At 39.7% G+C, this 24,973-nt stretch overlaps 1 protein-coding gene across 5 annotated transcripts in view; it reads right to left on the reverse strand.

Annotated features, from left to right (window-relative positions):
- Window positions 1-24,973, reverse strand: part of ATP8A1 (ATPase phospholipid transporting 8A1) — a 219,405-nt gene that overhangs the window by 70,637 nt on the left and 123,795 nt on the right. For all 5 annotated transcript variants that reach the window (XM_073891594.1, XM_073891595.1, XM_025887328.2 and 2 more), the window contains 2 exons: window positions 16,246-16,384; window positions 13,132-13,196 (listed from right to left, as the gene is read on the reverse strand). In XM_073891594.1, coding sequence (XP_073747695.1) covers window positions 13,132-13,196; window positions 16,246-16,384 — 204 coding nt within the window. The remainder of the gene's footprint in view (window positions 1-13,131; window positions 13,197-16,245; window positions 16,385-24,973) is intronic.

The raw sequence follows: 24,973 nt of genomic DNA on the forward strand, positions 1-24,973 counted from the left end.
GGCTCAATTGGTTAAGCATCTGCCTTTGGCTCAGGTCATGACCCCAGGATCTTGGGATCAAGCCAGGTTACATAACAGTGGGCCAAATAAACAATATTTATTTGGTTTATAAGAAATATCTTTAGAAAAGAAAAAGAAAGGTGCTTGGCAGATAATTAGGTCAGTAGAATTCCTCATGAAGATACCTCTGACCAGAAGGCCTTAAGATGGAGTTCTATTTCAATCTTTAGGGGTAGCCTGGCAAATAGGTAACATGTTCATATAATACCCTGCAATAAAATAAAATAAAACAATAATCTTTAAGAAATCAGAGACTTAGAGCTTTATGGCAATATTTTTCATTGCTTTTACATGACTTTTTTCATAAAAACCACACAGGGCATCCTAGACAATGAAATCTGACAGAATTTTATAGTGAAATAAATTGAAAGCCCTGATTTGTTTGGAAAGTATCACAGCAGGCAACATGTCACTTTCATTTTGACAAAAACCATGCTTGGAATAGTCTGAAGAACCCAGAGGCCAGATGTGCAAAGAATATGTTAGGCCACTTAAGAACTATGTTTTTGATGGCCCCCAATGTCATGTTGCAGAAAGCACCTGCATAAAAATGGCCCTTTGCTGCTCCTAGCCTTTGTTTTTTTCCCCTGATTCCTCTCAGAGATTTATAGTACAGGTAGTCTTACTTGAGAACATATCCAAGGAATACCCTCATAGAGAACGTGGAAGAATCCCTAAGGAGAGGAAAATAAGAGCCTTTAGCCTCTGACTGGAAGACTAGTTAGCCAAGTCTAACCAGCAGAGACCAGGTAAAGATTACAGATAAGTAATCAAACATGTAACATCTAACGGTGGTGGCTTCCCTACCTTGCTCCAGGCTGTGGTGACTTACAGTGACAGGATCACCTATCTCTACCCCAAACGGTATCGTCGGCAAGGCTAAGCACAAATGGCAAGAGTTAAAGGAAAGAGGGATACTTATTTATTCCAAATTATATGTTGGTGTTTGGGTCTGAATACAAACAAGCACTGGGCATTTATATTTCTTCCTGTGAATCTGTTATAATAGGTGCGGGTCAAATGATAAACATCTGTTTTAAGGAAAATTCTAGTCCCAGAAAGGAAAAACTAATATATCAAGATTCTGAATTACCCTTTGACTTTCAGACACAGTTATTTAACAATGTATTTCATTGTTCTTGGATTTATTCTTTTCCTTCATGAGTTCATCACCAGTTAAGTGCAATAAGCATACAATTGGGGCTAATGATAAATCACTCTGGGGACACGCACAACTCTCATCCTTGTCAGATGGACTGAAGTTTATGAAACCTCTACTTCTGACTTTAGCGTAAGTCCCACAGGTGTCTGTTTTCACTTACTTTCCGTAGAAAGGGCAAAATGCAACACAATGCTCCAGGAAGACACCTGCAGGAATTTTGCGGAAGATGGGGACTCTGCTAAAACAAGCTAACTCACTGGAGGCTGAGCCACTGTAAAATCGCTCTTCAGAACTTGTCAGCTGGGATGTGCAAAGTCACTGATCAATGCAGAGAAAGCAGGCATCAATGTACAACGTGCAAATGCGTGGCTATAAAAAAGTGGGACTGTTGAAGTTAGAAGTCAAGGGTGGCCATGAAGGTTCACACGATGCTTCTGGGCACTGGTAATATTTGAAGCCAGATGAAGAAGCCACATCATAAAGAACTAACGTCCCAGAAGCTAGGAGGCAATAATATATCAGAATGGCCCTGCTCTGCTATTTATGGATATCTTTATTTAGACAGGTTACTTAACTTCTTGGAATCAAAATTTTCTCATTCATAAGGCTGTGTTAATATCTGTTTTGTAGGGTTACTGTGGGCTAAATAACTCCTTTACTTGTGAGTCAAGTGCCCTGCCCAGTGCTTGGCTCAGAACTGACATCCAAGAAAGACTAGTTCTTTCCCATCTTCTGACATTAGGTTTAACAGAGGTACCCACATCTGATAAAGAAGGATCTGTACAGTGTCAAATACTGTACAACAGTGGTACAGTTCAAGTGGTACCATGGAGAGAATTTTAAGTTTCCTTTTGAAATCTCCCATTGGCAATTTATTTCAACCCACCTTTTGATTGTTAACACTCAACTCTACCAGCTACTTCTACTACTTAAGAAGTATCTGGAAACCTGTCTTCCCCTTAACTCTAGAAAAGTTAGCATTATCTCTTCTCATACAGCATATAGTTGTTGGTACATGGTGGGAAGATACATATTTATATAACTAGACTAGACTGCTTTTCTTTCTCTCTTAATTTCTGTCTCCAAACTGACACAACTCTTGAGTGGAAAATAACTTGAAAGTTATAAACTGGTTTGGTGTTTTTCTCTATTTTTTTTTTTTTTATATAGATGACCACATCAATGTATGTGTTAGACTTTAAGCTTCCACAAAGAATGTAAAATTATATACATGTAAAGTTACATGTGATAGCATTGCACATGCAAATGAGCACTTCATAAATACTGGGTTTAAAATCAGTAATGATAAAGAAAACACAGAGGCCATGTTTTGCTGGCATGTTCTTCAGATACAACACCATAACTTAACTTCACAGATACTGATTGTTTTTAAGAGCAGAAAAATAAATATTCACTGGGTGTGTGTGTGTGTGTGTGTGTGAATATCTAACTTGCTTAAGATCTACCTTTTAAAACCCATTATAAGTTAATTTAAAATGTCAAAAAAGAGGACATATATAAGAATCTTAAACTAACACATATTTTTTTTGCTGTTTTTGAGGTTTGTGGCCCCACCTCATCCTCATTTAAGCCATGAGGTATTTACAAATTTATGGTCCAATAACATTTCATTCTTTCTCTACTTTTATACTCTCCAAATGTTCACACCCTAAAATTACAAATTAACAGAACATTCCAAGGACATTCTTAATAATACATTATGACCATATCAAGTATGGACAATGTTAGCAAGTTCTTAAAAGAGTGAGTTATGACTCCCATAATAGCAATGTGGATAAACCGCTGGGTATTACTTGTTTTTCGACAATGTGTTATTGATTCAGTGGAACACTGGACATTCCATGTGCGCCTGTGTAACACACATACCCACTCTTCCATCGGCTAGTGCAGGCGGCAGAAAGTTGTAAAAAATGTATGCCTGAGCGTAGAGAGAAACTACATTTATACATAATTGGTCCATTAGTATTCATTCCAGTAGGATCACCAGCTTTCTTGGACATAGTTTTTGACTAAAAAGCTTTGGTGTTTTTAAACTCCCAGACTATACAGGAACATAACCTTAAAAAATATATTCATGTAGAACCAAACTAACATAGAGTAATTTTTCTAAAGTGGATTAAGGGCAGACAGAAGGTGAAATCATTAAAAACATATGGTCAAAGAGGTCCTCCAAAACAGCTTAGTGGAAGGCAGCCAAGGGAGTGCATTTAATCAATACATATTGCTAAATATAATGAAGAGGGGAAAAAGACAAAAAAAAAAAATTCTCATGCTTTGCTGATACATAGATATGGGCTTTCCAGGGTGGGAGTTACGTATAAAACACTGTAACTGAGGAAACAGTCCAATCTCCCAGTAGGGTCATGCCATCAGAAAGGTCAAGGGTTACAAAATGGAGGAAGGTAAGAAGGGGAAGTTGTAGTGCTGGATAAATTGCTCTTGGCCCTGGGCAGAGGTTTGGGATGTGGGATTATGATAGGTTCCATCAGGCAAATAACTCCTCATGAGGCATCTAGTCTCACTTGGACTACACTAGAGAGAGAGGCAGAGAAGTGTGGAATCTGGGTCCAAGGCTATGTTTCAGTGTTGGGGTAGGGGCACGTAGCAAAAGAGAAACAAATCCAGAGAAAGGAAGGAAGAGTGAAGTAGGGGATATAATTATATAATTTAAGTAGTTTTGTGGATAAAGGCTTTCACCAAAGCTCTCATGGTAATTATTTTAAACCACCACTGAAGGCCTCCTAAACACTTATTTTGAGCTTGATATTAAATATTCTCTGGTGGCGGCAGGGACCCAAACGCTGAGAAGAAGGAATTCTAGAGGAACTAGGTCGGCAGACATCCAGTCTCTCAGACTGCCTTCGATTCCGCCAGGAAGAGCCTGCTCAGAATATATAGCCGTTTTTTGTTTTTTTGTTTTTGAAAATAATCAAATTACCAAATCAACGGTTTGGAGAATGTAAAAACCCGGGGCCTGTGAGAAATTGTTACCTCACAAAGAAAGCTAACGTTGGGCCCTCTTTTCCTAATGATTTGAATTAATTAGTGTTAGGAATGCAGAAGGCTGTATTTTCTCAGGGCAAATCCCAAATGCACGCCCTTTCCATTATTTCACATGGACATTCAACAAAATCTTATGTACAATTGTTGTAGTAGTAAAATGAAATGTAGTCTTTCCTGAATCCAATAAATACAAGATGCCCAAACACCACCGTTTTCCAGAAGGGCATCCCTCTCTCAGCTGCTTTTGTAGTCGTGGTGGTGAGTGGGAAAGGAGGGAGGGACAATGTAGAAAATGTGGGGGTGCCTCCCAGAAAGCCTCCTTTTGTGACTGAGTCTCTGCTGCTACTGGAAAAGGTACGGTTATTTGGCTCAGTCGTTAAGCGGCTGCCTTCAGCTCAGGTCATGATCCCAGGGTCCTGGGATCGAGTCCCACATCGGGCTCCCGGCTCAGCGGGAAGCCTGCTTCTCCCTCTCCCACGCCCCCTGCTTGTGTTCCTGCTCTCGCTGTCTCTGTCTCTGTCAAATAAATAAAATCTTTAAAAATAAATAAATAAAAACAAAAAAGAAAAATGGATCGTTTTGGACTTAGAGCGACCTAGGTTGAAGTTCAGGATTCTGCACTCGCCGGCTGCGTCAACTCGAAGTCTCTATCTGTAAGCGAGACAAACAGCCCCAGCCCCATGGGAGTGAAGACTCAGGTACACACAAACGCCTGGCACACAGTAGGTTTCCTCTCAACTGTCAATTTGATGGCATGATGACTCATCAGAAGAAATGGGTGGCAGAGATGCAAAGAAGCCACAAGGCAAGGCCTGCTCCCCTCAGAAACATCAACAAACTCTGGGGAGAGGGCAGATAGACTGGCGAGGAAGCATTTATCTGTAATTCTAGGACTCAGGGGGCTCTTGGAGGAGTTCAGATGTTCAGCCAAGAAAAAAAGAAGAAAGAAAAGAGAGAAGAGAGAGATAAAGAATATTCAGGCTTGCGGGTAGGAAGAATTTCTCAAAACAGAATTACTATGAATTTGTGAACAACTTCACTTAGGGTTCTGCACACCAGCCAAGATGACTGAATTTTGTTTAAGGAAAGGGGGCACATTGAGTTTTTATGAGACCAAACAATTGTGTTTGATGGAACTCTTTCAACCACATCCTTTGGCTTTGTGGCAGGCGGTGTCTTAAATCAGAGGAAAAGAGAACAGATTATTTGTTCATACGCTATTTTCATTTTTTGTAATGTTTACTTTTTTTTTTTTTTTTTTTTTACTAACTCGTTTCTTTCACGTGGAACAAAGTTGGCTTTCTTTGCTGAGAGCTACTTGGAGTAAGCAGTGTGCTGGACACCATTTGAACAATCGTCCTGCTGTGGGACATTAGAAAAACCTAACTTTGCTTCTGATAGGGATATATTAACACCTGAAAAGTTAAACTAAGATCTTAACATTTTCAGGCCAAAAAGCTGAAACAGCTTTGCTAATTGTAAAAGAAAATTCACAGTCCTACAGCTCCCATGTTGGCAGTGGAGGCAAATTCAGTGAGGTTTAAAACCTGCCTAAACTATTTTTCAAAGCAATACAAAATGTATTGTATTGGACTCGTGGGACACATCAAGACAAAACCTGAAGTAGCCCCACATCTCTTTTCTCTCCCTCCTTTTCTGGAGTCAAGTCAATAATTTGCTTATTCTGGATTTCTTTCAGAGGCCATTCCACGGTGGCTGGTTCCCCAAACAGTGAGGTTTGTCTGCATAATGCATATAAGTCGAGCTTAAAAGGATACAGATGACAACCTCACCATTTATGTCATGAATGCCCTGTAAGGGGTATTTGAAGCTTACATGGTGTTAGAAAATCAAATTCAGCTAGGAAAAAAAAAAAAGAGAACAATCCCATAAAGGGCTTTATTTTACCAGGGTGTTGAAAAATATATACTTTTATGCTTGTATCACATGCGTTTAACAATTCATTTTCTATAAAATCCATCAGTGAGGGAAAATGTTGGTATCCATAATCAAACCTGGGCTGGCTTGGGGTCATATTCTCAAATTCAGCAGAGAAGTTTAAGTAATGAGAAGGGTGGCTGTTTAAAATCACCTCTTTAAAAAAAAGATATCACCTCTTATATCAGCTGGCAATGAGGACCACCCTCCTTGGGAATAATAATGCTAAAAGAAATATAATGATGATGATTATAATAACGGCCTTTTTTTTTTTTTTTAAAGCTTACTACATGCTGGCTATTGTCTCTAAGTATTTAGAAGGTACTGTTTTGTTTAATCCTCACAATGTACTCCAGAGATAGATATTATTACTACTTTTGTTTTATAAGAGTAGCGGGCAGCTGAGGCCCAGAACAATCTATTTGCTTACACCCCGGAATCCAAGGACTTCAATAAATCCTCCAATGCCAGTTAGCACCAGAGGTCAAGTTAAAGTTTTAGAATGGGCATAACAGTAACTGCCTACTAATGTTTTCAGGTGTAAGTGTCATCATTTCTATAAAGTCCTTAGTCTGGTACCTAGTACAAAAAATAAGCACTTCATAAACATAAGCTAGTGTTTTCTTATGACTGTAACAGCAATGCACAGAACCCTGTAGGGATAGTAGGGCTCTCTTTTCACACAAAGTCAGAAAGCTGCCTTTTCCTCTGGAATCCATTCCCTACCTCCCATATATCAGGTGCTGACTCCTACTAATTAGGCTGAATGTGAATGTCTGTTGCCGCAGAGACTACCTAGAAAAACTGCCCAGATGATCTGAAGGAGAGGTAGGCAGGGCTTCTCAGGAGTTAAACTTGTAAACACTGGAAGCCTTTTGACTTTGAGCGCAGGAAATTTATTTCTCCAAGCTCTCTACATACATACGTATTTAACCATCATTCCTGTTGATTCAATAAATATATAGTAAATATTTTTCTTCTCTGCCCTTTTTTTTGTGTCCTAGGGAAACCAGACAGACCAGAAAGGAGAAGGAAAAACAGTAAGAATGGATTTAAGATCCAGTCCTGCCTCCCAGGACAGATCCAACAACTCTCCACATAAAAGAGACCAAGGTTAAAGGCATATTCCGCTATAATAGAGACTCTAGTATAGAGACTCAGGGAGATTGTTCTGGCACCCACAGAGTTAATGGCTTAAGAAATTATCGTCTCTTCTATCCACCCTCGACTTGACAGATGAGGGTAGTGGAATCAGGATGTAGAGAGCTTTTCGTACATTTTGAAAGGCCTTAATTAGACACTGGTTGCTAAAGACAGATTGAGAGTCCCTAGTTCTTAGCTCACATTTTTAGACTTTTCCAGTTTTAGCAGACAGATTTTGAACAAATCATGACAAACTAAAGATATGAAAGAGATGTTAGAAGAATCCCTCAGATCCAGGTCACTGAGTGGAGGGGGTTTCTGAGAAGTCTGTGGGCTACTTCCTAGGCATTGCTGAGGAATTACGGAAGAAGTGCCATATACCCTTTGGGCCAGAAATTTGAAATGCTTGCCTTTGCAGACCCTTAAGGAAATGTCTCCTACCAAGAACATAATCAGAACTAATAAAGTGGTTCAAGGTAGCACACAAAATTATACAAATTACCTAAATGATCAATTTATTACAAATATCTAATAGATTCTGATCAACTTTAGATGATTCTTAATGGTGCTTATCTATGAAATTCTTATTTCCTAAACTCGGAGAAAAACATGATCAAGCTTTCGAAGAAACTCTTTTGCGGACACTGTCAATATTAGACAATAGTTGGTAGGTGACTGGGTGTCAACACCCTCTGTGTTCTGGACAGCATGTTAGCAGCGGATGTTACTCTTGCTATGAAGGAAGCCAGGAATGGGCAGAGGCAGAAATGCTGGTTAGATTTCCGTATCAGAGCTGTGCAGCAAGACTTTCATTCTGTATTCTCAACTGTGGTTTGGTTTTATATGTTTACTTAAAGGTTTTAAACAATGCTGAACAGCCATTAAATTTTTCAAGAAGGATAATTTTCTCAAAATGAGAAAATTTAGAAAGCCAAATAACATTTTTTTTTTTTTTGACATGAGCACAAAAATTTCTATTACTGTGATTGCCAGGAGAAAGGTTTTTCTGTTTGGAAACTGAAGAGCCTCAAATATAATATTTTACTTGGACAAGTTCAACATAAAAAAGAGAGATTCCGCTTTAAAATGTTAACAGTATTAGGAATATCTTGGCAGAAAATTTGCACAGTTCAAGCGATATGCATCACTTATGCAAAAGAAGATCTACACTTATATCTTGCTTAGAAAAAAATTAGAAGATGGGGAAATAATATATCTTTTGTAATGAAAATGACCATTACGCAGAACAACTTGCAAGCTGCTAAATACTATTTTTCCACAAAATTTTATACCATCTTTTTCTTCTACGTGCCGTGCCCTATAGTAACCATACCAGTCCTCTGCCAAGGGTAACATTCTCCTCCCTTTATAGGCAGCAAAACTGGCTCAGAGAAGTTACCTAATTTCAATTTGCCCAGGGTCCCACTTTCAGAATAGGGCAGAACTGTACCATTTCACGGAATAATTTGAGTATGCTCATTAAAACTGTCACTTGATGAAACACACACCCACAGTCTATTTTCTATTACATTATTTCCTAAAATACTATGTTCCTACTAAGTTTATTACCTAAATGTTAATTATTTCTTTGTGCTCATGGAATGGCAATCCCGTATTTTATCATAATCAGTACAATTTGGACACAGAGGGTGCTTTTCTTTCCCATGACAATGAAAAATAAATAATGGTTTATCTACAAGCATTCTAGCCCATCTAATGATTCGCTTGAAATCTTAGCTGTGGATTTTATGACACAGGATCTGAAGGAGCTATGCAAAGTGATGTTTCCTTTCCTGCTGAGAAGCAAATGAGTGCACCACAGCGGGTCTGACCCCAAACAGCCAGATTTGTAAAGTCACCACTTAACTCCCTGGGAGAAAAACCTTCCCCAGACGGCAGCGAGAGAATGCATGGCAGTGCAGAGCTGGATAAATTAGCATTAATCCATTCAGCCAGGATTTGCCTATGATCTTCCACACCTCGCGGTCACTTGAATTGCTAAGGATCTTTCTAACTGCTCTTCAAATACCAGATAAGAGCAATTACTGCTGAATTTAAAACGGATACACAACTTTTTTTTTTTTTTTTTAAAGGTAAACCCTTAATTTATCATTACTCAGTGACTTAATTCTCAAATACTTCTGGAGTACTTATCGTGTGGTGCGCAATTTGCTGGGCACTGATAGAGAATCGTTAACCAAAACAGACAGACGCGCATCCTGCTTTCACTGAAATGGACTATTCCCTTGGGAGTCCTACCTGTGTTTAGTCCAGTAGAAACAGGTAATGCAGGGACCCTTTGGGTGTTTATCACTTATGAGTTACCGCCCTGAAACCTTCAAAATGAAAATACATGCCCTTGTCCTAACAATCATGATGCAGTGCACTGAATATTTTTGGCATTTCACTTTTCTTTTTTTCCCTTGAGAGTACTATTTATCTCACTCGATACTCAGAACACATACAGAACATGTGTATCCCAGTTGGAGAAAAATTATGAAACAGATGAAAACAAAAGCAGCATTGCTATCACACCCTCCGCGAGGTGGAAGCTTACGCGCAGACAGAAAGGATCACGTGTCAGATGAAGCATGGCTCGTCACGCGCTTGTGTCAGCCTCACAGGCCTTACTCCTGATCTCTTTCAAGCGTCAGAAAAAAGCATCTATTACCTGTAACCCATGTTGCTGACACAGGCCTAAATGTCTCAGGACTAAGGGAACGCTTCCACGGAGGTTTCTTCAATGTTGGGAACAACGGCAACCCAGTTTTGGAACCACTGCAGGGATCACGTGGGATAAGTCTCCCTGAATTTCTCTCACACCACATCGCCGGCACTGGTGCTCCCATTCTCTGTTACCTACCTGTGATCCTGGTCCGTTGCCGGTACCCCACACCTCCCTGTCCTTCCACACTTGTCTGTGGACAGTTCCTTCTACACATCTTACCTCTTTGAAGAGGCTGATGAAGTTGTTTCCCTTGCCTGGGGAAGCGAATTCTCAAACCTGGCCCAGCACTCCCCAGTTGATCTGAGACCACCTTTCCAGGTTTTTTTTTTTTTTTTAATTTTTTTTAATTTATTTATGAGAGAGAGAGAGAGAATGAGAGATAGAGAGCACGAGAGGGAAGAGGGCCAGAGGGAGAAGCAGACTCCTTGCCGAGCAGGGAGCCCGATGTGGGACTCGATCCCGGGACTCCAGGATCATGACCTGAGCCGAAGGCAGTCGCTCAACCAACTGAGCCACCCAGGCGCCCCGACCGTTCCAGGTTTAAGCCCTCTGTCATTTCTTTACAGTTTCCCCATAAACACTGCGCCATGATTAAAGAATTAGGTAGCTCATCTATCCTACCACAGAGCAATTGCTATGGTAATATTGAGAAAAACAAAGTATAAAGCAGTGTGGATAGAATGGTATAATTTATGTTCAATAACAAAGTATGTGTGCATAGATATGGCAGAATATCTCTGGATGAACACTTGGAAACTGGAACCGGTGGCCGTTCCTAGGGAGATAAACTGGGTAGCTTGGGTGTGAGGATGGGGGATTCACTTTTTAACACTTGTACTTATCCCTTTCTGTAACTTGCATTTTACCTTATGTGCCTACATTTATTCAAACGAAGAATGCTTAAAAAAATTATGACCTTGTGTTCAAGTTCAATGTTGCTCTTTTATGCCCCAAATATACCTTGAACTTACTTGCATAAACTTTCTGCTTCAAGTATTCCTCCATTACTCAACTTCTCACCTCTACCTAACTAAATGCCACTTACTTTAAATACTTCCCTAAGCTTCACAATATTTTCATAGCAAGACAGCTACCTTATTTACACATCTGTTTTGTACTGTTACTTGTATGCATTTTACTTCCCTGGTCATCTGTAAGCTTTTGAAGGGCAGGGCTATCACAGTTATAATTTTTCACAACATCGTAACTTGAACAAACCAAAAATTAACAATATGGGGGTAGGGAACAGCGACACTGTGAGCTATAAGGGGCAGAGTCCACTGAGTGCTTGCTTAGTGGTGTGTTCTCGGGGCTAGCAGAGGCCTACTAGATGAATAAATAAAAAGGAAAGTCTTCCAACCACAGGCTGGGATTTTTTGTTTGTTTTTTTGGTTTGTGTTTTTAGGATTAAAGCATGGTTCACAGGGCACCTGGGTGGTTCAGTTGGTTAAGCATCTGCCTTTGACCCAGGTCATGATCCCAGGGTCCTGGAACTGAGCCCCACACCAGTCTCCCTGCTCAGTGGGAAGCCTGCTTCTCCCTCTCCTTCTGCTGCTCCCCCTGCTTGTGCTCTGTCAAATAAATAAATAAATAAAATCTTAAAATAAAGCATGGTTCACAAACTGTACTTATTACTAAAGATGTGACCAACTTTCATGGTTTCAAAATCATGCATTATTCTTTAGACTACACATTTCTCAAAGGTTTCACAAGAAAGGGAAAGCGATCACAAGGATTGTTTTGAGGACAGATAAGGAAGAGATCATCATTCCAATCCAAAGATCAGAAATCAAACACTTCTCAGATGTAATTTCTGTTCTCCCCCTGACTTCTAAACATTTGCCTCTTTACCATTCCTTCTACGCACTTGGCCCCACCACTTCGCCCACATCCTTACTAATAGGTTCTTCTCAGCTCTGCTCTTTGCGTCACCATGACTATTTTAAACAGTTGTATAGTCACTCCCCTGCTCTGTCTTCCACCTTAAGTTACAAACAGTCGCCTTTACTTTAAAATTCTTACAGGTCATTTGACCTGCATATATATATATATATATTTTTTTTTTTTTTTGCTTAACTTCTACTGGACACTGAAAACATAACAAATCTTTCCCTCTTTCCCAAATATAACTTCATGTGATCACAGCCATGAATAAAGGACGTCCTAGGAATCTGTATTTCAGCCCAGAAGTTAGGACATTAAAAAAACAGCATGACTTTCCTGTAAGAAATGGTGAATTCATGCTGTTTAATAGATTCTGCAGGTTTTTTTTTAAAGAAACAAAATATGTATTAACCCTGGAAGCTAAAGCAGATATTAAATGTTTTATTTATTTATTTAAAAGATTTTATTCATTTATTTGACAGAGAGACAGCGAGAGAGGGAACACAAGCAGGGGGAGTGGGAGAGGGAGAAGCAGGCTTCCCGCTGAGCAGGGAGCCCGATGTGGGGCTCCATCCCAGGACCCTGGGATCATGACCTGAGCCGAAGGCAGACGCTTAACGACTGAGCCACCCAGGCGCCCCAGATATTAAATGTTTAATATACAAAATTCCCAGGGAGGGAGTGCCTGCGTGGCTCAGTCGGTTAAACGTCTGTCTTTGGCTTGGATCATGATCCCGGGGATGGAGCCCCACATCAGGTTCCCTGGTCAATGGGGAGTCTGTTTCTCCCTCTCCTTCTGTTTCTCCTCACCCCCCGCTTATGCTCGCTCTCTCTCTCTCTCAGATGAATAAATACAATCTTTAAAAAAATTAAAAAAAAAATTCCCATGTAGATATGAACAACCGCAGTCATTCATAACCTCCTGACATAATGCTTTTGTAAAGCAGTTTTGTCTCACACCATCAAGCAAATCATTTAGCAACTTGTTTTAGCTGTCGCGGACACAAAGCTGGAATCTATTTACCTCGATGTGGTTCAGAACAGTATACATTATGTTATAGCAGAACAAGAGTGAGAAGTATCTTTTAACCTGAGGAAGATCAAATATTTCCACAGCTATTTGGATATAAAATAAAATACAAGATGATTAAGTTATTAAAGGATTTTTTTTTAGAAGGATAATTTTACTTACATCAAGAGAGCCTTCATTTATAACAATCATTCCCATGTTCTTCCTCAAAAGTTTGCAGGAGTGTCCTATGTCCAAACATAGAGTAGATTAATTGATATCATTCATTTCTCTAGAGAAAAGTAGTGAAGATGTTAAAGTGATACTATAAAAACATCTAAATTTTATTAGATAAAATAAAGGTTTTATCTATTTTATTAGGACTTGATGACAGTCACCTGTTTCCAGGTTTGTAGGAAGTTAAAGAAATGCTCTTATTACAGGAAGGACACAAGGATAACATTTGGTGTGTTAAGGCTGTCTTGATAAACAAGTAGGGAAAGAGAAAGTGGTAATGATTCTCAATGTCCTGAAAACCAACAAATTTATACTGAATATCCTTCACGATGACCAACGTGAGGAACAGAAGATGGGCTGATGGTTGTTTCCGGAGAAGGTGCAGATCTATCTTATCTGCACCCACCTATCTTTTGGACCACTGATCGCACCACCATCTCCCTGCCTTTGGACTGTGTTCATGTCCTCCACGGTCCGGTCCTTTCTTGCTTTGCCGTACCTGCTGCAGGGCAAAATCACCCACTGGTGTAACCAACTCTGCCTCCTCTGGACCCATCTGTGTATAGCTGAACATGGCTGGAGAAAACAAGCAAGCCCCGCTGACTGGTGTTTAAAACATGACCATCGCACGTAAACTAGTATCATTGATACTTACTCCTTTTGTGAGCTCATCTGATACAATGGTTTTAGATACCATCTAAACACTGACCATTCTGGAACTCAGATCTCCCCCTTAGAGCTCTTTCCTAAACTCCAGCCTCTCACATTCCAGCGCCCGTGTAACAGCAGACGCTGAGGTACAAAACAGGCAACTCAAACTCAACAGATCCAAAACCAGACTCTCTATCTCCTCCCAGAAAACCTGTTTCTCCTCAGTCTTCCTCATTTTGGTTAATGGCAACTCCATCCTTCAGTCACTATGGCTAAAAGTCCTTGGGGTTATGCCTGAGTCCTTTCTTTCTCTCATGCCCTACATCTAATCTATTGGCCAATCCTGTGGGCTCCATCTTTAAAATATATACCTGTTCCAACCATTTCTCACCAGCTTCACTGTTACCACCCAGGTCCAAGTCACCACCATGCCTCACCTGGATTAATGCAAGAGCCTCTTCACTGGTCTCCCTGCTTCCACACGGGCTTCCCTTCCAGTCCATTCTCAGCCAGGCTAGCGGCCAGAGTGATCGTTTCCACGGCAAAGTCAGTCCACGTCTCTCCTCTGCTCAGAACCATCCCGTGGCTTCCCATCTCACTCAGACTAAATGCAAAGCCCTCACAAGGGCCTGGGAGGCCTCATCCAACCGAGGCTGTTACGCTGCTGGCCTTTTCTCCTACTCTCCCTCTTGGCATTTCTGCTCTTTCCAGAACAGAAGGCAGCTTTCTCTAATCATCTAAATGACAAGCTCCCTCCCTCTCCTCTCTCAGGTTGTTTCGCAAACGTCGCCATCTCAGTGAGTTCTTCTTGACCTCCTGATTTAAAACTGAATCCTTCTGTGCAATGCACCATAACCATATGCCATCTGAATGAATCTATTTTATTCTAGGAAAAGGCCCCAAAGATTGTGACCCAAGACTCTAAAACTTAAATGTTACCAGAAACCACCACCGTACTCTTCACAGGAATGGTCATAATGGCTACATGCCCTGAACTATTTTCAGGATCACTTAGTTTTCTTCAGATATCACTCTTTGTCACCATATAGTCTCCTTCTATCTGTAGTCATGTTTTCTGTTTTGTCTGTCAGGTCTCCCAACTCTAAAGCATTTTGTATTCTTGTACATCGTCTTTCCATTTGTCTCTAACACCAGTGATAATTTTTATAATCAAAATTAACTGTTTGTGTGGCTTACAGATTTATACTTCTACTAGCGAGTGTCTTTTAAAAATTAATTTTCCTCTAGTCCCAGCAATTTACTATAAATCTGTAGTTTTATATTTACAGAATGCTGTGATTACAAAACACTCTAAAAGGAATATTAGGTAAATGTTTCTTGATATTTGACAATGACTTTCTAAAAACGTGGTTTCATGCTGTAAACACCTCTGAATGGTTTCTTCAACTTTGGGAGAGTTTTGGATGTAATTCATATCATGAATAACCAGAGGTTTTTCTATGTCAGGGCTGACAGTGTTCAGGCAACCTACTATTACCGAATGTGGAAGAAAAAAAAAGAGTGACCTTTTCTTGCATATAACTGGTACTAGAGGCCTCACACCAAACACTAACGTTCTTCTCAATGAGACCGCTGTTATGGACTGAATTGTGTTCCCCCTGTTTTACACGTTGAAGCCCTCACCCACAATATTTGCAGATTGGGCCTTCAAGAAGTTAGAGTTACATGAGGTCAGAAGGCGGGTTCCTGAACCAATCGTACTGGGGCCCTTGTAAGAAAAGAAGGGGACACCAGGAGCATGCATCTACAGAGGAGAGGCCAGCTGAGGATGCAGCGGGAAGGTGGCCACTGCAAGCCAGGAAGAGAAGCTCCGGGAAAAACCAAACCTGCTGATGCCTGATCTTGGACTTCCAGCTTCCAGAACTATGAGAAAATAAATTTCTGCTGTTGAACCCACACCATCTCTAGTATGTTGCTATGGCAAGCATGAGCTACCTAATAAAACCTCTTTGTGAAAAATGAATTAACTGCAGGATGAATGAAAACTGGCAACCTTCTTACTTCCCATCCCAGAAATAACCTGTGTTCACATAAACTAGTGCTAATACACAAATGTGCCCTAATCCCAACCTCCAGACATTCAGGCAACTGCAGAGATGTTATCTACATGTGTCAATTATGGTTGGAAGGTGGGGGTAGGCAGAGATACAAAGGTGAGAGAGGGTTATTTTGTGGTTGCAAGAGCTAAGGTCTGGCTGTACGCACAACCACTGCAAATGTTAAGGGGCACTGGGGCCGTAAGTAAATAGAGAAGCCTGATAATATTACAAATACGGAAATCTTACAAAACCCAATCTTTCAGATCTTGAAATCTCTCAAATTTATCTTCCAAAATATGTCAGCGTGTTAAAAAGCATCACAATTTAAAGCTTGAATTAGGTGGATTACCAATGTTAATGGCAGTTTCTTGCTTGTCCCCTGTAAGGATCCAGATTTTGATGTCTGCTTTCATGAGAGTTTCTATAGTTTCAGGCACTTGATCTTGTAATTTATCTTCAATGGCTGTAGCTCCAAGTAGCTGAAGATTCTGGGGAAAATGAGTGGAAAAACTTTTAAGAAAAAAACCAGTTTAGATTCTTTAAGAATTGAACTGTGCATATGTCTTTCAATCAGAGCCTAAATGGTAATACATAGACTTTGATATAAATTCCAACTATTCCAGAGAGTTTTCTCTTAAGGATCCCTGACTTTGATCCAGTACCTTGGCATGAACTGAAGATACCTGTACTATCTTACCCCTGTCTACCTAGGTAGGGGATGGATTCTTACAAAAACAAAAATACGACAAAAAGCCATACAGAAGGGGGAAATCAAAAGGGAGTTAAAGAGGAGCAGGCAGCTACCGAAAAATAGCAAAAACAAAAACGATGGAAGTTGTTCAGAGCAAAGAAGCAATCTTGCTGCCCTGTTTGAAAAAAAGAATAAATGCTCATTAAAAAAAGAATGCTGAGATAATTAAATTGTAATTTGATGCGTGTCAGAAAATGTACACATATCATACAATTAGAAATGCTGAGGAAGAGAGAAATAAACCAAGAGATAGCATCAGTGTCTGTAAGAAAGAACAGGCTGGGCACTTTTCACATGGCTCCATATTTAGGTAGTGGAAGGCCAGAGTCTGTTAAAGATGGCATCTTTCATATAAGACTGAACACAATCAATATGCTCTGCAGGAAGCTCTTCCAATCGCTCACCAGAAAGAAGAATGGTTTCTGCTCTCATCTTCCTAAATGGAGGGAAAAGAGAACAACTTTTTGGTTGTTAGGGAAACCTGGCTCACCACATAGATGGAGGCAATGGTTCTTGGTCCTAAATACATAGGAATGCACAGTGACAAACTAAGCCACAATCAACTGATTCTTGGATTTTTCCCTGTAACTTAACTGCCAATATGATCCACCCCAACATTTACCTTTCAAGTTTTTTTCCCTTCTTGCCTTTGTTTTTTATTTAAAACATCAGACTAAGGCCGTATAGATACAAGGGAAATCAAGTGCTAAGGAGTGTCCAAGTTGGTAATAACAAAGAAAGCATTCCATTTTCTCTCTTCCTTCTAACATTAAGTTCCATTTACTATTTGCCAAAGTGTAAGTCTAAAATTAGTCCTAAGTCTTGGTATGCATGGAAAATATATGCAAATACACACGAGTAAGTGAGAGAGAGTTTGTGAATGTATTAGTTAGGAATGCTTTTGGCTACAACAGAAAAAATCTAACAGTGGCTTAAATAAAGATTTTGTTTTCCTTCCATAAGTAGTATTGGGACAGGCAGGTGTGGGCATTAGATTCACTCTGCACGTATCTCTCAACATCTCAAGGTGGCGGCCACAGCTGTAATGAGCACTGCCACACCTGAAGACAAAAGTAAGGGGGGTAATGCCAACTGTACCCATCTCTTATTTGAAAGCAAAAGTGTTTCTAAAAGTCCTTGGCAGATTTCCAAATATGGCCATATTTCGTTATTGATATTTACATGACCATCCTTAACTATTAGTACTTAGCTTTTCCAGCCTCGATAATGGGCAAGACAGAAGAGGGATGGGAATGGGTGTTAAATTAGCCAGCCAATAGTCTCTATCACAGTGCTTACAGATGGGCATGCATATGCATTAGTGTTTATGTACACATGTGTTTACGGGTGCATGTATGTTTAAGATACACACATCCTCCGCTACTTTGCCTGGAGAAACTTGGCTCATCCTGCAAGGCCAAACTCAAAAGTTACTGCTTCTTTGAAGTTTTACTTCTAAAACAAGTTTTCCCCTCTGCAGTGCCCTGATAGAACTTTGCTCATCTTCAGACCACCTTAATTTATCATATTCAGATTAGCTATTTTATGTACAACTGATAGTTTTGTTCAGGAGTAGGGACCATGTCTTGTTCATCTTTACACTACATCTCCAGAACACTGACAGTCAGCATTCAGTGTTTGTTGAGTTAGTGAAAGTGAGGGAAGGACAAAAACAAAAAAGCCCAAATCCAAATGTTATAAAGTACTGCTGCAATCTAGACCATATTCTTTTCAATATACTCCAAATAGGTTATATGGCTATTAGATTCACTTGATGCATGACTTCTTAGTTTATAATACATAAGACAGGAAGGCAAATTCCCTTCTTCAAGGAGATAGTATCATTTTATTATCTTTAATGGGAAGCAGATTTGAAATCTATCATAACCTGATGAATAATTATCATCAAGAAGTTCAAGAATGAAAAGGAAGAACAGTTCAGCAACAACTATGCCAACATCACAATTGCTGTATTTCAGCATTTAGACAATGATTCTATCCCCATTTGCTCAGCTACTTTTGGGGCATCTGCAGCTAAACCATCCTGGCCCCCATCCCAGGGAAGATCAGAATATAGCTGTATTCAAATGTCAAATATTCCACAGAAAGCAAAGACTTTTAAATGATCACGAGGATCATTCAGTAATACAAGCTCTCAAAATTTTCTAACCTAAAAATTTATTTTTTTTCGCAATGTCTCACAAAACTCTGAGGTAAGTAGATAACGGGAGAGCCAAGATGTGAACACATTCATTAGAAATACATAAACAAGTATATTTGTGTATCTTGTAGCTCTAAGGGGAGAAATGAGCTCAGGAAGTATACAGATATACATTATCATGCACAAATCTAATAAAAATAAACTGACTGCATTGAAGCCATATTTGAAGGAAGGAAAGCACCTGGTTTGCACAAGTAAAAAAGAAATATTTTTTAAACCAGGTAAAAATAATATGAAGGACACCTCCAGTGATGTGTATGCTGAAAAAAGTTGAGAAGAAGGCTAACTTGGGGTGTTTTGGTGACTATGATAAGAGGAATTTCTAAAAAGGGTGATGAAACAGTTTTGAATATTCAGCAAAATTGCAGTGGGTCTATTTTGAAGCCTACAGAGGAAAAACTGTTCTCAAGCCTGTTAATCTTCCTTTTATCCTAAAAACTCCTCGGGTACAGCACTTACTAATTTTAGGGGAAGGCTCTGCTGCCTCCTTTCCTTTGGCCCTGGTGTCATTATTGTGAGATTAAGATCTTGAGTGATAGGCTGTTCTGCCCCTGGAAATTAATATCTTTAGCTACATAATGACCACTAGAAAAAAAATTTGAACTTTGCGTGCTTTTCCTGATCATAACACAGGAGTGTTTAAGCCGTAATCAATTTCATCCCAAACATGTATTACCTTACACAGATGGCCACTAATGGGCACTATGGGAATTACATATTCAGCAAGTGTTGAAACGTGATAAAATCCCCATGGCATTTATGGAATTAAAAAAAAAAAAAAAACCTCAAACACTAATCTTACTTTCAAAATGTCACTATGCCAAAAGTTATAAGGGTTTCAGGTTGATGACTCTTCGACATAATGTAGATTTAATGATCATTGAAAAATCATGAAATAATATTTATTCACCTAGTAAAGCCCTCAAGCATCTTATTTTCTCTTTCAGATGTTCATAACATATGTAGAATTTTTAAAAAGTCATAGAAATATAAAATTCCTAGTGAAGATAAAAGGCTTCATGCAGCATATTTAAAAACTGTATGATAAAATGTATTATGATGGATTTAGAAATCATATTTTTCCCAGGACATGTATATTTTGCTAAATAACAGAACCTCAAAATGACTTATTTCCATATTAGCAAATGTTTGGTTAGTACTTAGATTATTTTGTATTTTTACAAAGTCTGTGATAATATTCCTAAATAATAAAAGGTATAATAATTAAACTCATATCAATTTGGGTTTCAGATTACAACACGGACTATTTGGCAGAAGTTTCTTTAAAGCAAAGAAAGAATGTCGGTAAGCAAAGTTTTCCTACTAGAGTAAATATGAGCAACATTTGGTAACCTCTATTTCAGTATGAAATAAGACTGTGGCAGGAAGATGAAGAAAAATACTTCCTTACTAGAGAAAATGTATCAAACACTGCCACGTGCTTTACATTTATTCAGTTAATAGTTTTGGGGCGGTTGAGTAAACTATCCAAGGTCAAACAGAGGTACAGCTGAACTACCATGGTAAGAACAAAATCCCAGGAATCAACAAACACCCAAAGGCAGCAAATGAGAAGTAAAACTGATTAAACCAAAGTTAGAATTTTATTCAAATCTTTATAAGTTTTTAAATGTTTGTTTCTGTTCTTCAGTCTTTGGTAGTAACTTTGTTCCTCTGAATCGGTTTCAGACTTGGTCCTGAGCCACTCCTGCCGAGCATACCTATTTCCCCGTTTCCACCTGCAGACTCTGGATCCCACCTGGGGACTGGCTCCTCTCCACACACACTGGCCTGCACCCATTCTTTCACAGATACACTCTGAGCAGGTAGTTCTGGGCAAATGGTGGGATCCAACAATGAGTTCCTTCCTCCGGGCAATCTACATTTTAGAACGTACCAGGAGAGATTCTTCTTGGGATTCCCCCTAGCTTTCTGATTGTACCTCCTTTCCTTTTACTGTTGTCTGTTTCTCCTAGACCCCAGCTGCCTGGCTAGCATCAAGGCCCAAGTAAGTAGCCATGGGACCAGGAACCTAGAGCGATGGTTGTCAGAGTCACCTGAAGGGCTTAGGACACACAGATCGCTAGGCCCCAAATCCAGAATTTCTCATGGAGTAGGTCTGAGGTGAGACCCAGAAATGTGCAATGGTAACAGTGCTGTGGACCTGAGGACCTAGCTCTAACAACTGTGTACGTAGAGCAAGGTTGACAAAATGCTCCTGTAAGAGGACAGACAGTAAGTATTTTAGGGTTTGAGGGCTGTGCATTCTCTGCTGCAACAACTCAAACCCTGCAAAATGGCATGAAAACACCCAAAGACTATGTGTAAACAAGTGGTTGTAGTTGTGTTCCGATAAAACTTTATTTACAGAACCAGGCAGTGGGTGCATCTGGCCGTTGTGCCGGAGTTTGCAGGCCCCCCGCGGCAGAATGCCTGCCTGACTGCTCTGGATATTTCCTTGTCCAAATCTTACCCTTCCTCCTTAGCATGGCCTCAGAATCTTCTGGACCCAGTTCTCTCTCCTTGCAATCCCCAGCCACAGACAAAATCTCTTAACTGTAAGACAGGGCTACCATCAGAGAAAAATAATATTCTTCCCAAATAATATTACCATATGCTGTACCTGATTTTTTTTTTTTTACATCTATAGGGTTTTATTGTTCATGTGTTTTTTTTCCTTTAAATTTTTTATTCTTATGTTAGTCACCATACATTACGTCATTAGTTTTTGATGCAGTGTTCCATGATTCATTGTTTGTGCATAACACCCAGTGCTCCACGCAGAACGTGCCCTCCTTAATACCCATCACCAGGCTAACCCATCCCTCCACCCCCCTCCCCTCTAGAGCCCTCAGTTTGTTGTTCAGAGTCCATCGTCTCTCATGGTGCTATACACGATCTTAAATGTAAACAAAACATATTCTGTGGGTACAAAAGAGACACACAGGGAAGGGATCTCTTCTTTAGTCTGGGTGGCTCCAAGATCCAGTCCAACATGAGTTAACACTTGACCTTAAATCTTAAATGAAGAATTAAGACTTGGCCAAGGTGGGGAAAGGATGGACAAAGGAATTCCGAACAGAAGAAATCCCAAGTGTGAAGACAGAAGTATGCAAAAGCATATTGTGTTTGAGAAGTTGCCATTTAGACAATATGGAAATAATACATGAAACGAGGTGTGGCAGTGATTTAAATGAGGCTAATCTGGTAGGATTGCTCTAAGGATGAAATTGGACTAGTCGTCTCAAACTTTGAGAAGTAAGTTAGGAAAAAGATGAGGCTGGAAAAGCCAGTGGAATGGAAATGGAAGGGTCTGCGTGTTTTGTGCAGGATTCCAAAGACAGAGGTTATGTGAGGAGGAGTTTTAGAAGAGGAACAGGGTAAGACTCTTACATTCCAGATAGATTACTGGTGGCCAACTAGGGACGGATTAGGAAGAACAGAGGCCTTAAGACCAGTTAAGAGGCTATGGCAGTTACCATCCTGTTTAGCTTGAAAATATGGTAACCCTGGACTCAGGATGCGCTGATGGGTATGTGATCCTTAGTAATTTTATAGTGCTGACTCGCAAAGGTTGCCGGGCTCCTCTCTGTTCTGCATTTCACTGGTCAGAATTCACCCTTGTGGTTTTTCTTCTCAACGTCTTGGAGCCCATAACAATGGAGTTTTATTTTAAAAAGGAGAACCTCTTGCTTCTTTCCTTTCAGTGTAAGTGGGGCTACAGAACGCTAGGACAAAGTGCATTAAACCACTGGGATGGCTCATTTGCCTGCTTCTGGAGAAATCAGGCGACCGGTTCATTTTTCCAAGGCCAAGGAGGAGATTTTAACTTGGTGCTTTTTGAACCACGGAAAATCATACTTGAACTCTCACGCAGCCGAGGGCTTGCCAAATAAGGTCAGAATTCACACACCCAGCTGAAAGGAATCAGGATTTGAGAGGCGATTGGGTGTAGCCTGCAAAAACAACATCCATCTTCTCTGAGAGAGGAGAGAGCAATACCCAGTGTGGAAAGTCTACCCTGAAATGCTCATAGTAAGAGATCTATAAGGCCAGAAAGGAGACGCATGTGAACAAAGGGAACCTTAAACACTTTAAATACGATTCTAAAGATGAGTTGAGGGAAAATCATGAAAAACAAACTTCTGCCCCCATTTTTAAGGAAAATAGGGTGCACAGAGGCCCCCTCATCGATTCTGTGGACGTGTCCCAACCATACCAGTACCTCTCAAGTGCTGAGCTGGTGATTATGCAACCAACATGCTTGGTTACATTTTATCTCTCAAGTTTACAACATTTCATGTACATTCTTGCTTTCTTCTAAACCAAACCCACCTAACATATGGATTATTAACATGGGATTTGGAGTTAAGGCAGAATTGGGATTTGAATCCCTGTTCTGCTGACCACTCGGTATGTGTCTTTCAGCAAGTGGCTCTCCTAAGAATTTCCTAACCTGCAAGATAAGGCTAATAATACGGACTAAATAGGGTCGTTCTGAGAATGAAATTAGGTCGGTCATCTCAAAACTTTAAAAAAAATTTTTTTTGAGTAGTATCATAGGAAAAAATGTTGAGTACTCACCTAGGACACTGCTATGTTTTTGTAAAACATGTTTGTCCTATTAATATTAATAAATTATCTACTTTGCAGAATGCAAAAACAGAAATTATAAAAAAGCTGAGATAAAATATAAATAGAAACAGAAGCTATAACATTTTCCTGCTCACCCCAAAGGATCATCTTGTGTACCCCATTTTATAGGCCCTTGAACCAAGTAATCAGGGTAAAGAGGAGAAGACTTGGAGCTTAGTCAATGCCCCAAAATGGCAGGTCCTAGTAGATGAGCTGATAGACTGCAAATATTCTTAAGGAACCAGTAAAACAGGAAACTACTGGAATTTTAAACCATGAAATCACTGGTACATGGTGATGTAAATTTTCATTTAGTACATTTCATTTTTTAGTACAAACAAAAGTGATATTTGCAGCTACTAAGAACAGAAGTGGTAGTTTTATCTGAAAAAGCATTACATTCTAATACAGAAGTTACTATGAACTTGGCAGTCATAAATGTTCAAGAAAAGTCCTGTTTTCCATTAAGTTTTATATTTTTCTAGTAATCCTCCAAACCACTCGTTGCCACATGTTGCAAAGGGTGCTAAACTGTTGTGTTTAGTCACACTGAGTGTAATGGTTGATCTATATTATGCCACATCAAAGCAGTCTTTAAAAAAACCTAGAAACGTCAGCCACATTTGAGAGAGGAGTAAAGGAAATAATGTAAAAAAGATCACTACACCTCATTGTCCTATCTTAGTGACTCATCTCGGTGCCCGGGGCACTAAGTCCTGTCTGGAATGAACATTTTTCAGTTTACAAGTGCCCTGCCTATCTCCACCCACTAAAATTGAAGACAGGGATGTCTCTGTCCCTGTCCCCTGCTGCGCCTGAGAGCCCAGAACAGAGCCTGTCATGTGTTCAGACATGTGCCTTTGAATCATTCCAACCATGTGCTTCCCACAGTCATGTATTAAATAACTTAGAAAACAAGTCTTTAAAATGGCTGGGTCTACATTTCTACAGAATGCATTCTTGAAAATTATTAGCTCTTTTCCCTAATACATCCCTAAATTAATCCCTAGTGACAAAATATATGTGATATGAACATCCTCACTGTGGAGAAAGCATGGGCTGTATTAGTAATAGGGGCCAGGCTTTCATTAAGCAAGTACCTACTATAGAAACTTGGCTTCTGGATAAATTTTTAATTGAATCATTTATTTATTCGTCATATATTTATTCAGTAGTTAACACAGGGCAGAAGGGCAGGTGCTGGAAATACAGGGATGAATACCATAAAAACAGTCCTTGCTCTCATGAAGCTTCAATCTAGTGGAGGCTCTACATTAATAAAAAATTACAAAATGTGTATGAAACATTGTTATCTGATTCAAAGGAGAGCTCGATTGTCAAAGCTAGTTTTCTCATTACTATTAAGGGCAGAAATGATCTTCTCTGATTCATAATCTATTAAAAATAGCGCAGCAGTAAGTTGTCATTTTTTAAAACAGATTTTGTAACCTATGCCTCCTAACAAGAAAA

The sequence above is a fragment of the Callorhinus ursinus genome, unplaced genomic scaffold, assembly GCF_003265705.2.
Source record: "Callorhinus ursinus isolate GAN/ISIS: 27379988/994484 unplaced genomic scaffold, GSC_fseal_2.0 scaffold4, whole genome shotgun sequence".
Taxonomy (NCBI): Eukaryota; Metazoa; Chordata; class Mammalia; order Carnivora; family Otariidae; genus Callorhinus; species Callorhinus ursinus.